This window comes from Vanessa tameamea, chromosome 15 (assembly GCF_037043105.1).
Source record: "Vanessa tameamea isolate UH-Manoa-2023 chromosome 15, ilVanTame1 primary haplotype, whole genome shotgun sequence".
In the NCBI taxonomy this organism is placed as follows: domain Eukaryota; kingdom Metazoa; phylum Arthropoda; class Insecta; order Lepidoptera; family Nymphalidae; genus Vanessa; species Vanessa tameamea.
In genome coordinates, this window is record NC_087323.1 from 10,225,789 (window position 1) to 10,240,129 (window position 14,341).

The 14,341-nt window shown below is 32.0% G+C and overlaps 3 protein-coding genes across 3 annotated transcripts in view; 2 read left to right on the top strand and 1 right to left on the bottom strand.

The window, feature by feature from the left end:
- The window catches only part of LOC113398427 (tetra-peptide repeat homeobox protein 1-like), a 306,660-nt gene that overhangs the window by 153,869 nt on the left and 138,450 nt on the right, over positions 1–14,341 (top strand). The gene's annotated exons all lie outside the window — the stretch shown is intronic.
- Positions 9,285–11,688, top strand: LOC113398423 (ADP-dependent glucokinase). Its single transcript, XM_026637158.2, has 3 exons — positions 9,285–9,785; positions 9,943–10,385; positions 10,776–11,688. The coding sequence occupies exons 1-3, from the start codon at positions 9,451–9,453 to the stop codon at positions 11,465–11,467; spliced, it is 1,470 nt and encodes a 489-aa protein (XP_026492943.2). The 5' UTR covers positions 9,285–9,450; the 3' UTR covers positions 11,468–11,688.
- LOC113398424 (nuclear nucleic acid-binding protein C1D-like) lies at positions 12,072–13,989 on the bottom strand. The gene has a single exon (XM_026637159.2). The coding sequence runs from the start codon at positions 13,767–13,769 to the stop codon at positions 13,323–13,325; it is 447 nt and encodes a 148-aa protein (XP_026492944.1). The 5' UTR covers positions 13,770–13,989; the 3' UTR covers positions 12,072–13,322.

The window sequence follows — 14,341 nt, forward strand, 5'->3', positions numbered from 1 at the left end:
TTTTAAATTGAATGAAGGAATAAATCAAAAAATTAAATTTATACCTACTTACTGTTTTTATTTATAATGAAAAACGTTGACTTTTATATTTTTAATTCCAGTTATCGCTTCAATATTTTCAATGATAAATATCAGTTGTATTTTTTTTTTTCAGTTTTTAATTAATGTTAACAAGATAATCCGTAATTTTATAGGAATTTCTAAACGAGTGCTGGCGCCAGTCCTTGTAATCGTGTCAATTGCCGAATATTTATTACCCGTGCAACTTGATCGACCTCGTAACCTTTATACTAAAGCTTAAAAATTGTAACTAAACTTAGAATTAATACATAAAATAGTATGAATTTTGTGTCGTACATTCGTCTCGCGTATTTAGTTCTGGTTCATAAATAAGTCATACCCATATGGGTCAATACAATGCGGAATAAAATAATAATATATTCTACCAGCCACCAATTATATGGTGTGGAAGTAGAGGCTTATTCCGCTGGTGGGATCAATATGTTTACTCGAACATCATCTTGAACGGAGAGAATTGGAAAAGCTCCAAAACGGAACGATCCTTTCGCGATCCAAAACAAACATGACCGACCATTATCTGCGAAACTCGTAAGGAGATACGTCGTTTTTGAATCACATAAGCTTCGAATTCCAAAAGGATTTCAAAGGATTCTTAGATCCTTTAGACACGGCGCGTGCTATTCCTCGCGAAGACGGTAGCCCCATGTCGCGAGAGCCCTTCATTGATCCTATCGCTTCAAAACTTCGAGCACACTTGGAAGAGCTCACTTTCGCCGGGACGCGTCCACATTCTTTAGAATACCGTAGGATCAAAATGGATCAGTCCATACCTTTGCAACCATTATTGATTTAATTCTTTAATCAACGTTGCACGCCATATATAAAAAAATGCTACAAAAGAAAGACAGCGAAACTACAAAATATGCAGAGGTAACCTTATCATTTACGATGATCTTTTCCAAGCAACGTCTATTAACCTCACATGACCTGACCTCCGTGGTCGAGTGGTGTGTTCATGGGTACGCCACTCCGAGGTCCCAGGTTCGATTCCTGGCCGAGACAACGTAGAAAAAGTTCATTAGTTTTCTATGTTGTCTTGGGTCTGGGTGTATGTGGTACCGTCGTTACTTCTGATTTTCCATGACACAAGTGCTTTAGCTACTTACATTGGGATCAGAGTAATTTATGTGATGTTGTCCAATATTTATTTATATTTATTAAGGTTTTTAGGCAAAACAAATATAAAAAATATTGTGCAATTGCTATTACTAAATTATATAAAATCATTAAATAATTATCTATTAAACCAGGTAATTTAATACATGGCGTTAATTAAGACACTAAACATTAACTTGAAAATCAAATAGATACTTCAAACGTCGCTTTTTGTAGATTAGATTCTTTATAAACTAATGCAATTTAAAATTGAGTTTTATACACTCAATATCTACAAACAAAATGTAGCCAAGAAAACGTCATTTACGCTCACTTAACTAAGTTTAAAAGTTCATTGACTCTTCAATTAAGTTCTTACCTTAATAACTATTATCTAGTAATATATTCTGTTAATAATAAGAAAAAAAAAAGTTTTTATAAAAATGGTCACGGTCGCTTCACATGTTGCTTGTGAACCACTAGACCGAATAGAATCGTAATAAAATAAGCCACCGTATCTTAAATTAACACAAAAAAAATATTTTCGTCTTATTTCTAACAATGTATTAAAAACATAAGTAATCAATCTGTGTTAGTGCTAAGAAATCAAAATCAACGATATTTATCAGTTTCAATACAATAAACGTCGAGGTTTTTTTTTTTTCTCAACCCTGAGCAAATGGCCAAAGAGGAATGTTAAGATATCAATTTATAGGCATGGACAAATTATGATTATTAAAAATTTGAGAAAAACATGTAAATATAAATGAAAAACATTTTTATACATAACATAATAACATTTTTATTTAATTTATAACACTAAAGATCGTCAATAACTAACAAATCAAAAAACAAAAGTTTGACAAACAGAGCAGAAGAAGGTGCTAAATTGTTTTGTCTTTGATTATTATTGATTATTTTAAGTTTTTATATCTATTTGCCGTCATTATAATCTGCTTCTTTCTTTAAACAAACCCATATAACTACGAATAAGAAAAATAATTGAATTACATTTAATTATTATATACCTTCAGTTATTTACTAAATTCCCACCCATTAACAATCTCTGATACTATAAAGAAGTAAAAATTGTTTGGAACTAATAAGACATTTCGAAAAAAAATTAACAGGTAAAAAATTTCATTATTTCCGAGTGCTATAAATACATCATATCATATCAGTAAATAAATGATACATACATCATATAATTTTCTATTTTAATAAATGCACTCGTGCGAAGACGGGACGGGTCGCTAGTATTAAATATACAATAGCGTAACCAATATATCATCACTAAAAAAAATCACTAAATAAAATCAGTAATATATTACTCATAGTCTACAGGAAATTTAATGAAACGAAAACCTTTATATTTGTTTGCCTGTTGACTTCCAGGTAGGATATATAACATACAAATATAATTGTTTAACTAACACGACTGTATGAAATTTAGATTTTAGATGTTGAAAAAGAGTAACTACTGAGTTTCTTGGCGGTTCTTCTCGGTAGAATCTTCATTACGAACCGGTGGTAGCTTTACTTAATATAGTTTGTTAAATGACGATTCAAAAGTGCTTGTAAAAGCCTACTTGAATAAAGTATATTTTGATTTTTGATTTTTATAAACATTCAATTGAATAATTGACTATTGTGTTATTAAATGTTACTGGTAAAATTTATTAATTAAAAGAGGCTTGATAGTTTTATTTAAAGGAAGTTACTGACTTAACACTGGCCGAAAGAACAAACCTATAGGGAGTACAAGTTCGTTAGTAATACCTACGTATTTACGTAACACTGATATCAAGTATGTGTGTCTGTGTTTATTATCTTACTTTTGTGATGCCATGCAATGCCTCTATAGACATTTTAAATACATATGTGGTACGCCTAAAGCGGTATGGTCCAACTTCAAAGTTCAAATAGCTAAATATAGGTAAATATACACGAACTAGGCATAAAAATACTATATGCAGTATATTGATCAATAAACTCTACCTTAAGATCAGCAACGTACTATATTATGTTTATAATAATAATTACTTAATTTTGCTTAACAAAACATAGTTGCTTCCCGCCGCCTGTACGCTTAGGTCTTTTAAACTACGCAACGGATTTTAATGTGATATTCATCAATCAACAAAGTGAGTCAGATGAAGGTTTATACCTTTTTTATATCTTGTTGGTGTTCAGTAATAAAATAAAAATTTAAAACGCAAAAATGTATTAAAGTAAAATGTAAAAAAATCACGGGCAACTGTGAGCCCGTGGATGTTAACTTAAATAAAAAAAAGAGGTTTCTACCTACAAAACATCTCATTATCATCATCATCATTATCATCATCTATAAAACATGAGTATTGTAATAGACAAAAGTCTAGAATTTAAACTTAATGAGCCGAAAAAAAACAAGATTTTTTTTATGTTTGTGCCAGTATAAAGCCGGGTAGCTGTTTCGTAATAAATAAAGCGAGCCGAGATGGCCCAGTGAGCCGAGATGGCCCAGTGGTTAGAACGCGTGCATCTTAACCGATGATTTCGGGTTCAAACCCAGGCAGGCACCACTGAATCTACATGTGCTTAATTTGTTTATAATTCATCTCGTGCTCGGCGGTGAAGGAAAACTTCGTAAGGAAACCTGCATGTGTCTAATTTCAACGAAATTCTGCCACATGTGTATTCCACCAACCCGCATTGGAGCAGCGTGGTGGAATATGCTCCATACCTTCTCCTCAACGGGAGAGGAGGCCTTAGCCCAGCAGTGGGAAATTAACAGGCTGATTATGTTTATTTATGTTATGTAATAAATAAATCCTTGAACCAACACAGTATTTCAAATCTGTATATTAAATATTAACGATATCTTCAAATTATAATTACAATCACAAAATTCATGTCAAAAAATTCAAATCAAAAATTTTGATATAGACAATTATACTACTTTTTTACTAATATAATATTTTACTAGTAATCTTCATCTCGAATATAGTCTTATAGGGTACTACATCGCTTTGAACTAGCATATTACTGAGTGGGTGATACCTTCTCAGATATGTAACTAACTACTGGCTATTACTACACTCAAAGTACTTAATCGGGGAGTGGTGGTCATCGCTCAAGTTTGAATTTATTAATAAATTTGATTTGTTTTTGCAAGATATAACTATATAGTCATTTATCTTTGAAAGCGTTTATCTAGCGAGCGCGGCTCATAAGTGATTAATTAATCAACTAGCGCCATCTATTGGTTAAAGCTTGGCTAGAAATGTCTCATGTCATCCATCTTGACAGTGACACCAGTATGCCCAGGCGGAGTTCGTCTGCCACCTTGCACGCAAAGTGTGTGTGGGCATCTCCACCGCTTCATGCTCGACCACCAGAGGAGCGTTCTAAGCCTCGTGAATTCCTACTGCCGCCTGCCATCTGCCCCATAGCAGGCATCGATGACAGCGACAAACCACCGATTTAGACAATCGTGGGACCAGGAGATACACCGCTGGGCCAAATTGGCCCTGGGGGTAAAACAAATTGGCACGGTAGCTGAGGCTACCTAGGCTTCTTTCTCCATCACGCTAATCCAATGCGGGTTGTTGGATACAAATGGCGGATGAGAATGTACCTCCTCACGATGTTTTTCTTTACTGAATTTTGAAAATAAATTAAGCACGTGATAATACAGTAGTGCTTGCCAGGGTTTGAACTCAGAATCATCGGTTAAGATTTACATCCATCTAACCACTAAGACACCACGGCTCATTCATAAACTGGGCTTTAATATATTTAAATATTAAAATAAAATTTAAGTGTGAAACGACCAATTAATAATATTATTATTATTTAATAACACACTTTTAAATTATAAAGGAACGTCCCAAATAAATACCAATTTTTATAGTGACGAATACTTATTTTTTTTCCGAAATTAAAACCCTAAAAAGTACTTCTGATAAGCACCAAAGGGCAACGTTTCGCGTAATCGAAGTAGGGTCGCTCATTCATTTGCCTCACAACTGGATGTCCTGACCTCTGGCGTGAATCATACGTCCCGATACGAACCTCTGCTATTACAGTAACTTGGTACTGTGCGAACTTTTATTTTTGTATTTATTCACAAATCCTTTCTGACACCCAGGGATAGAGTTCGTTATTAAAAATGTGGCCATGTATAATATTATAAAGATGAACACGCAATGAAGCATCGCAGTGAAAATGGTTTAATTGTAAGATTATAAAAAAATACCTAAATCCTTATTTCTAAATAAAACAAATAAAACTGGTTAAAAGACGTGAATCTTAACCGATGATTCTGAGTTCAAATCCGACACTGTACACTGGATTCCTTTGTTAAATTAATTAGTTTTTTATAATTCATCTCGTTTTCGGCGCTGAAAAAACATCGTTAGGAAACCTGCATGTATCTAATTGCAACGAAATTCTGCCACATGTGTATCCACCAAACCGCAATGAAGCATCGTGGTCAGTGGTAAGGTAAGCTCAAAACCTTCTCCTCAAAAGGCGAAGGGGTAATTTTGAAATTAACAAGCTTTTACTGTTTATATTTTATTAAAGGAACCTTTTGCAAGATTACATAAATATTTAAAGTTGCCACCGGTTCAGAATATAGATTTTTCTCAGGAGTACCAGAAATAAAGTCAGTGGCTTATTCTTTTTTAACAATATACAATAATTACAAAACTATATATGTAAAGTTATCCTGGATGAAAATCAAAGAATGCTAACAGGCTTTTTTAGCGTCTACGAGTCTCGATGTATTTAACATACATTGATAGAATTGAGACTAAACCAAACAACTTCTACCAAAAAAAAAAGAAATATAATAAATATTTTAAAGTTTACCTAAGTTTGTATTTTACTAAGTTGCCGTTCTTCAATGTTCGGCGCCAGACTGTTACACCACTGAGATTTCATCTGCGCGTTATTTTCGCGGCAACAATACGTGATCGCCATATTTGGACGAACTTTATGCTTTTTAACTTGATTTTCACCTTAAAAAATATTTAATCTTATACAGGAGTAACGTTAATTGACTTTTGTTTGACCAAATGTGTCTTTAAAGTTCTCGTGTTACGTTTTATTGCGATAAAAATGTATATTTTACTTAAACGTTAATCTGATCGTAAGATTAATATACTCTTAACTTGTAAACATACGGCTACTTAGCAAAATGACTTAAATAAATTATAAAAAGTAACATGTTAGAAAAACAATTTTAAACCTATTATTTGCTTACACTTAAAATAAAGAAGTATCTTGCCAGTTCTTCTCGGTAGAATTAACATTCCGATCGTTGGTAAATTTCCATTCAATTTAATCACGCGATCTGACGATTCAAATCATTTGAATTAAGAATATGTATTTTGACTTTGATGATTGATTAAATATTCTATGAATTATGGTCTATTTATTCTCGCGCCTCTTTCTCTAAAATAAATTAAGTAAAACTGTGTACTTAGGTTAGGAAGTAAATTTCACTCTGAACTGGACGGCAACCGATGGCTTCGCGCTACGATTCGTTCTAGAGAAAAGTACGGTCTCTTCTAACTAAAAGGGCGATATCACCTTTTGAAAAGAACCCCGCTCATAGCAAAACAAGGAATGCGTTGTCAACACGATCTCTGTCCGATCCATGCCGAAAACAGCCATTGCAATCGTTTTAATACTATCCGTTTCTTCGTAGGGTAGTTCGGAGGTAATTCTTTAAGGCACAGTTGAAGGTTTAAAGCTGTTTCAATACAAGTAGTTATACATTTTCATGCACATTTCAAACAAATGCAAGTTTCGTAACAATGGTTTTCTTGAACAACGAACACAAGATTAATTATAAATCCATATTAAACGTACACAACACAACATTCAGTGGTACTTGTCCGGATTTGAAACCGCCTGAATCTTAATCATCTTTCGTTAAGATTTAAGCCCGATTATCACCCGAGACCCGAGACACCTCCAAATAACCCGTACTCAATTCAGCAAAATTTATTTCAAAATATAATATCATTTTTATATATATATCTATATAAATTAATAAATTTGTAACTTTAGAATTTTCAATTTAAGAATATATGTGTTAAAGATAAAAAAGGAAAAAATTGCTAATTAAAAAAAAATCTTTCTTAATAAATTAATCTGGTCAGAGTGCAAAAATGTTATCAGGATAAATTTAATAAGTTACGGCACGTCTTGTCGAAATTAATTACAGTACATGACCAAATTACGCCTAAATCTCTTAGTATCGCATGTCCTACCATTTTAGGAGTACGATGACCGGTTATACCTTTTAAAGAAAGATTTTTGGCTTTCGAAATCATTTGCAAGCATCAAGACACGCTTATTGGGAACCTACTTATTCTCATACTATGTACATTACAATATGCAGTAAGTAGGTAGGTTACACAAAGGTCAGCGTACGGATAAAATTTGACAGTTTTTTTTTTTATGGCATTTTTGGCGGACGAGCATATGGGCCACCTGATGATAAGTGGTTACCAGCGCCCATAGACAAAGGCGCTGTAAGAAATATTAACCATTCCTTACATCACCTATGCGCCACCAACCTTGGGAACTAAGATGTTATGTCCCATATATAATATAAACATAATTTATATATAATTTATATATGATATATATATAAATAAAAAGATGTATTTCTAGATTGTATATTTTTTCTCCTTAGGCTATGAGTATTTATCTGAACCTTTAAATCTTTAAAAATAAAAGTTTTTAAAATCATATTAAACACCATAAGATACCTATTCAACGTTATGATAAAAGTATAGTCATTATGAAAGAAAAAGTGTAATTTTCAGACCATTTTCTTTTGGTCTTAGATAACTTTTTTGTCTATAGATTTACGCCTGACCATAATCATATCTCGTGGTAAGTAATGATACATCATACAGTCTGAAAGATACCTAGATTCTAATACTCTTTAAAGACAGAAGGTAGAAAATTGAAGGATATATTTAGTGATATAATACCTACGAAATTCTGCCACATGTGTATTCCGCCAACCCGCATTGGAGCAGCGTGGTGGAATATGCTCCAAACCTTCTCCTCAAAGGGAGAAGAGGCCTTTAGCCTAACAGTGGGAAATTTACAGGCTGCTAATGCTATAACACCTGCGCAAACTCTTCGAAGAATATTCTGTAGAAGTAAATAAATATTCTGTAGAACCAACAGCGACGCTTCTTTGCCTTAATGTTTAAAAACTGTGGAATTTGTTGTAAAAATCAAGCAAATTACTTAATTTATAATTTATATTTATGAACGGTATACTCGTATTATGTAAAAAAAACTAGTAAAACTAGATTTTTTTATATACTGTCTGCTTAAATTATAGCGAATACATATGAAAGTTATTAATTGCTATTTTTATTTGTTAAACTGATGAATTTTCAAGCCAAGTTAATGTTTCCATTATATTTTAATAAATGCATTTTACTTTTTTATTAATTTAACATGTTTTAAAAAAAATCAAATTAAACATGCAATAAGAAGTTAAGTCTCCCTGTATCAATAAGTAATAAGGATCAATCACGGGAACCGATTTTTAGAAATAGTAAATTAATATCAATGCATGGCTAAGTAGCACAAAAAAGGTTTGTGTGTGCAAACATAGGCTCACACTATAATCCCTTACAATCCCAGTCCGATGGTACAGCAGTTTGATAAACCTGAAAAAGATCAGGTCTACATTGCAATAACAACGGCTTTACGTGTTTTTCGAGGCACGGTTGTGAGACAGTACTGCCAACATCCTAATTCCGGGATACTGTCTACTGAGAATTCATGACCGAAAAACTCAACATTTGTTTACTGCTAAACCAAGGACACAGCTCAGAGACATAGAAGGTCATAAGTAAAAGACACGAGAATTTTTATTTTTCAACCAAGTTATAACTTGAACCTTTGACTATCAAATTAGACTTAATTTTAATAATCCGTTTCTTATATATAATTATTTTAAAGAAAAGTATGTCAAGTTAATTGTTTGCAATTAAGTACCTAAGTTAATGTATGTAATGTACTGCGTAATGATTTTAATTTTTTTTGCAATGCTTTCTTTTGTGACAGCTAACTTAGCTGACATTGACGTTTCTTTCACTTGGAGAATGGCCGAGTCCATTGCGTTATCTTTATAACTATAATATATTATTTACACACTACCATTATAATGAGGTGACGTGGATCTATTAAAAAGCTTATAACTTATGCATTCCAGTTGAACACACAGTAAAATAATCACTAGTGACAATGGCCGGGGCGCCGGTAAAATTGGGTTCAATACTGTCGTTTTGTGTTGTGTTCTATGCGATATATTATAGAAAAGATAACTTCGAAGATGTGAGACTGTCTCCAGTGAAAGAACACCTGTTATATCTAGAAAATGAGAACAAAGTAGGTTCTGGAACACATCAACCCAAGGTGGCACTTGGTTATGGAGCTTGCCATGACCTCTTTGTGAACGCAACGTCCTTGTTAAATCCAAAAGATTTAAAGGGGGCTCCCGAACATTTTAACGAGATATCCAGTAAAGACGAATTTTTAAAAAGTTTTACCTACTTTTTCAAACATGGTGCTGCTGCTGAGTAAGTTGAATTTATTATCTGTACTGTTTAATATTTATTGATGAATTGAAAATACATATAGCATACAGTAATTGAATTTACTATTTTTTGTTTTTTATTAAAATATTCGTATCATTATTTTTTTATTCCTTACCACAAACATTATTTTTATTTTCAGGAGATTTATGTCTAACAGTGCACTATATGATGAGCTTGTACAACAATCATTAAAACTACCAGACACCAGATGGGCTATTGGAGGAAATGCACCACTTATGGCAAAGAGATTCCATTTAGAAGGATGGAAAGTATTGCTAGGTGCAAAAATGAGCAAAAAATTAAAAAGTTACATTCCAAAAGACATAGAGATAGTTGGTGATAATGGAAATGAAGAAGTAAAGGATGATATCCACATGATATTAGAATATAGGGCTGATGAAAAGTTTGGTGAATACAAATCACCCAGAGCAAATAGGTACATCATGCATAATGATGAAAATAACCCTCTACTAACTTCCTTAGAGAAGTTAGGAGAACATCTAATAACCTTCAGTCCAAACTTACTAGTTATTAGTGGCTTACAGATGATGGATAATTTTCCATTCAAACAAGATGACAAAGGTAAGTCATTTGTAATAAAATATATTTAAAAAAATAAAATCTTAGTCCTAAAATTAGTAATATTGATTAATACTAGATTCTATTGTTGTTCATCTATACTAAAGATGAAGATGAAGGATAATCAAATTTTTCATACACTAGATTCTATAGTGTATAAAAAATTTGACTATCCTTGATAGTGATTAAAACATTCTGAGGAAAAATCTGTGTGTGTGATGATAAAATTAACCACATAGCTAAATATACCACATCCACATTGGAGCAGCATATTGGAATTAGCTCTAAACATTCTCCTTAAAAGAAGAGGAGGGCTTAGCTCAACTGTGGGACTCTTACAACAAGTTACTTTTCTGTTTTTTTCAATATACATTGCATTTTGTATAATTTCAGATTTAAGAGCTGAAAGGCTGGAACTTGTCAAGCAACAAATTTTATCTCAGCCAGTAAATACATTAGCTCACTTTGAAATGGCAAGCTATGTAGATTTAGAATTACTTTTACACTTAACAACAAAAGTATTACCATTTGTGGACTCAGTTGGTATGAATGAACAAGAACTGTCAAACCTCAATAGTGTCTTGGAATATGGGAAAGTTATGGTTGTTGCTGATTCAAATCCAAGAGTAGCTACAGCATTGGACCAAATGCGTAAAACATTCCAACTAATCAGACAGAAGAATACAGAAAATGGCAGCAAGAGAAAATTGACACGCATACATGTACACACTTTAGCATATCAAGCCATCTTAACTGTAAAGGGCTCACATTGGAAGAGAACAAAGGCAGCTGCTGCTAAGGCTTCCTTAACAGCTCATAGATATGTTTGTAATAGTCAAAATATAGCTTTAGATAAATGTAAGCTTCTTCTAGACGACAGCTTTTCAACAACAACAGATGATAACAATAACAGTAGGGTATTTTTCGAAGCAACAAAGCCAGTAGCCTGCTGGGATGAGGTGTTGGATAATGATGAAGTAGATATTTGTGTGGCACCTGTTCTTATTTGTACTGAAGCTCAGTTGACAGCTGGAGCAGGAGATAACATTTCTGCTGCAGGTTTAGTTTTACAAGTGGAGAAATGAGTCTTAGGTTGATATGTCTTTAAAAATAAAACATGCGTTTTGAGCAATTTGGTGTTAGGCATATTTTATGAATCGAAATATTTATTTATTGTTCTAAGATTAAGACAGCTAATATTTATGACTAAAGTTTTAAGCTCTGCTTGGAATTTATGTTTTTTTTATTTACAAGTATTTAAATGTCCAACACTACACGGAGTAAGGCATAGAACAATACTTTTTTTTTATAAAGCTTAATATATAATCTTATTTATTACAATGAACAACACAAACGAATTTTTACTAAGTTACAATTTGTAAATGTAAGATTCTCGAAGTTATTGCGTAATGTTCTACATTTAATTATAGAATGTGCCATTTAATTAATTATATCTTGCCTGTAATGTTTGTATTGTGTTCATTATTTTGAATATGTATATAAAAGTACAATTTATCATAAACTGCTCATTAATATTTATATTTGGTTATAGCAAATATTTGGATATATAAATGTTATTTTTCTTTATATATTAATAAAAATGTTGACTTGAATACTATCTAAACATTCCTGTAAATGTGTATAATTTCTGACTGCATTTTATTGTATTTAATATAATAAAACTATCAATGGTTATAAATAGTGTTTATTTAAATAAAACCCAATAAATAACATTACATACTGAGACAAACATATAAAGAACTTAAAATAATTAAAATGAAAGCAATTTAAATGTTTCCATAAAAATAATAACAGTTACATAGTATAAAACTTGAATTTAGCTCTGCTTTAAATAAATAGTAGTTGTAATACTTTAATTAGACTGCAATTATGGTTTAATAGGATATAAATTATTTTGACAATTCATTATCAATCTATAGACCCTGTAGTTGGGTTAATACGAGTACATTGTAACCTACTAGAGTATATTATTGATTAAATAGTTCAACTACTGGATTAAATATTTGTAACAACTTCTAAACACTACAAGTTATGACTAAATTACACAATAATATGATGGTTATTGATAAGTAAATAATTGTAATGAAATATATCTAGGCGCTAACTTTTATAGCAAGATTATATATTTCTTATGTCTATGTGATATTTATCAACTAAGAGAGTATTAATGAACTATGTGGCATCATTGTTGCCACTTAGAAGGGTTATCCTTATAAACCATATATCCTAGTGTGATTTAGTCCTCCAATAGATACAATGTACTTTTTGTCTATCTCAAAAATAATTAAATGCCAGTTTTTTTCGTACATCATAGTTCTACACATCTTTTTTGTTGCATATTTGGTAGATTCATTGTAACACTTTTGTGAAATCAAAAGATTTACATAACAGAATTCGCATTGCGCACACAGCTCAGCATTTTTATACCTAATTCATCTCCTTCCACATAGTTTATCAATACTATATTACTAATGATTTACAAAAAATATATTTACAAGCAATTTCAGGTAATATGAAAATATTACAGCCATATTGAAAAAATATAAATTTTTTTTTCTTACATCAAACATATCAAGGCAATTTATCCAGAGGCAAAACAAATCGAAACAAAGTTAAACATAATGGTACATGAAAAATAGCTCCTATATTAGTAGTAATAATAATCTAAATGTATTTTTATATGCTTTTTTTTTCATTTTTTTTTCTAGATTTCTAGTACATTCACTTTAGATAATATTAGATTGCATATAAGTTATATGTTGTAATGTTATCTTATAAAATAATTCATGCATAAGTTACATCTATAATAATGGGAACCAACAATAAACATGATTGTAGACAGATTCAAGGATAACAAAAAAGGATATTTAGTTAATTCAGTCTTAAAAGGGGTGTTTAAAATAATATTGAAGTCAATTCTTATTCGTCCATGTCTTCATCATTGAATTTGATTTTCTTGTTAGCTGATTGGCCTATAGCTCGGTATGGGTCGTATAGCCCGCTCCTGACAAATCGTTTAGCAGCTTCCAGATCGACCGTGGGTCTCTTCTCTTTGTCTTTCACTTCCTGCCATTTCACCATTACTGTTTTGATTCTTTGGAGTTCGTCTTTTATGGGGTGCGTAGTAGGATCTACGCCCTCTACGCGCAATTGTACCCAATGCAGGGAATTCAACGTGAAAGCCAGGAACAAGTCCAATTCAATCTGCGCCGGAAGGCACATCTTATCGTATTGTGCCCTAAGTGGCAGTAGTTTCTCCAAAACATGTTCTAGCTCAATTAAATTCTGTTTGAGGCTCTCATATTTGTTTACGAATTCAGTGTCCTTGGCAAGTTCGCCGTATTCAAGATTCCAATCCATATCCATCAATATGGCTGTGTTTCAACGAGCAGCAGAAACGTTATGCTCAATAAGAACAATTGGAAAATTATGCGTTGCAATAGATTTATTCCGGAAGGACCACGTTTTTTATTTAACCTTCTAAATTGATATTTGACATTGACAATTTAATAAAATTTTCTTACCAGTTATAGTTACCACAGAGATGAGGTACCTATCAAGTCCCAGCCATCCAAGGTCCAATCAATAAATTTTAGTCATAGACAATAACATACTGCCAACTGCATAATACTGTTTTGTATTTTTTTTTTTTAATGGAAGCATAGATACGTTTGCATTATTATTCAATTTTAATTCTGCTTGGTAGTCGGTTCATATTAAACAAAAAAATCTTCTTACAAAAATATCTAAAAAATAATAGTTATATTAGCTCTATAGTTGTCGTTCGATCAGCGACTATTCCTTCTACAGATCGGTCAGATTATGTTACTTAACTTTATTTATTTAATGAATACCTAATATATTCCCTTAGCAATAGGCTTTTCTTTGAGAAGGTACCCTGCCCTTTTCGGTATTACTGATGATGTGTATCATGTAAC

What these genes read in the sequence shown, in the direction of transcription:
- LOC113398423 (XM_026637158.2), top strand. Translation starts at nt 9,451, where the DNA reads ATGGCCGGGGCGCCGGTAAAATTGGGTTCAATACTGTCGTTTTGTGTT. An exon ending in AAACATGGTGCTGCTGCTGA is followed by an intron (nt 9,786 to 9,942) that starts GTAAGTTGAATT and finishes TTTTATTTTCAG; the next exon opens with GAGATTTATGTCTAACAGTG. An exon ending in ATTCAAACAAGATGACAAAG is followed by an intron (nt 10,386 to 10,775) that starts GTAAGTCATTTG and finishes GTATAATTTCAG; the next exon opens with ATTTAAGAGCTGAAAGGCTG.
- LOC113398424 (XM_026637159.2), bottom strand. Translation starts at nt 13,769, where the DNA reads ATGGATATGGATTGGAATCTTGAATACGGCGAACTTGCCAAGGACACT.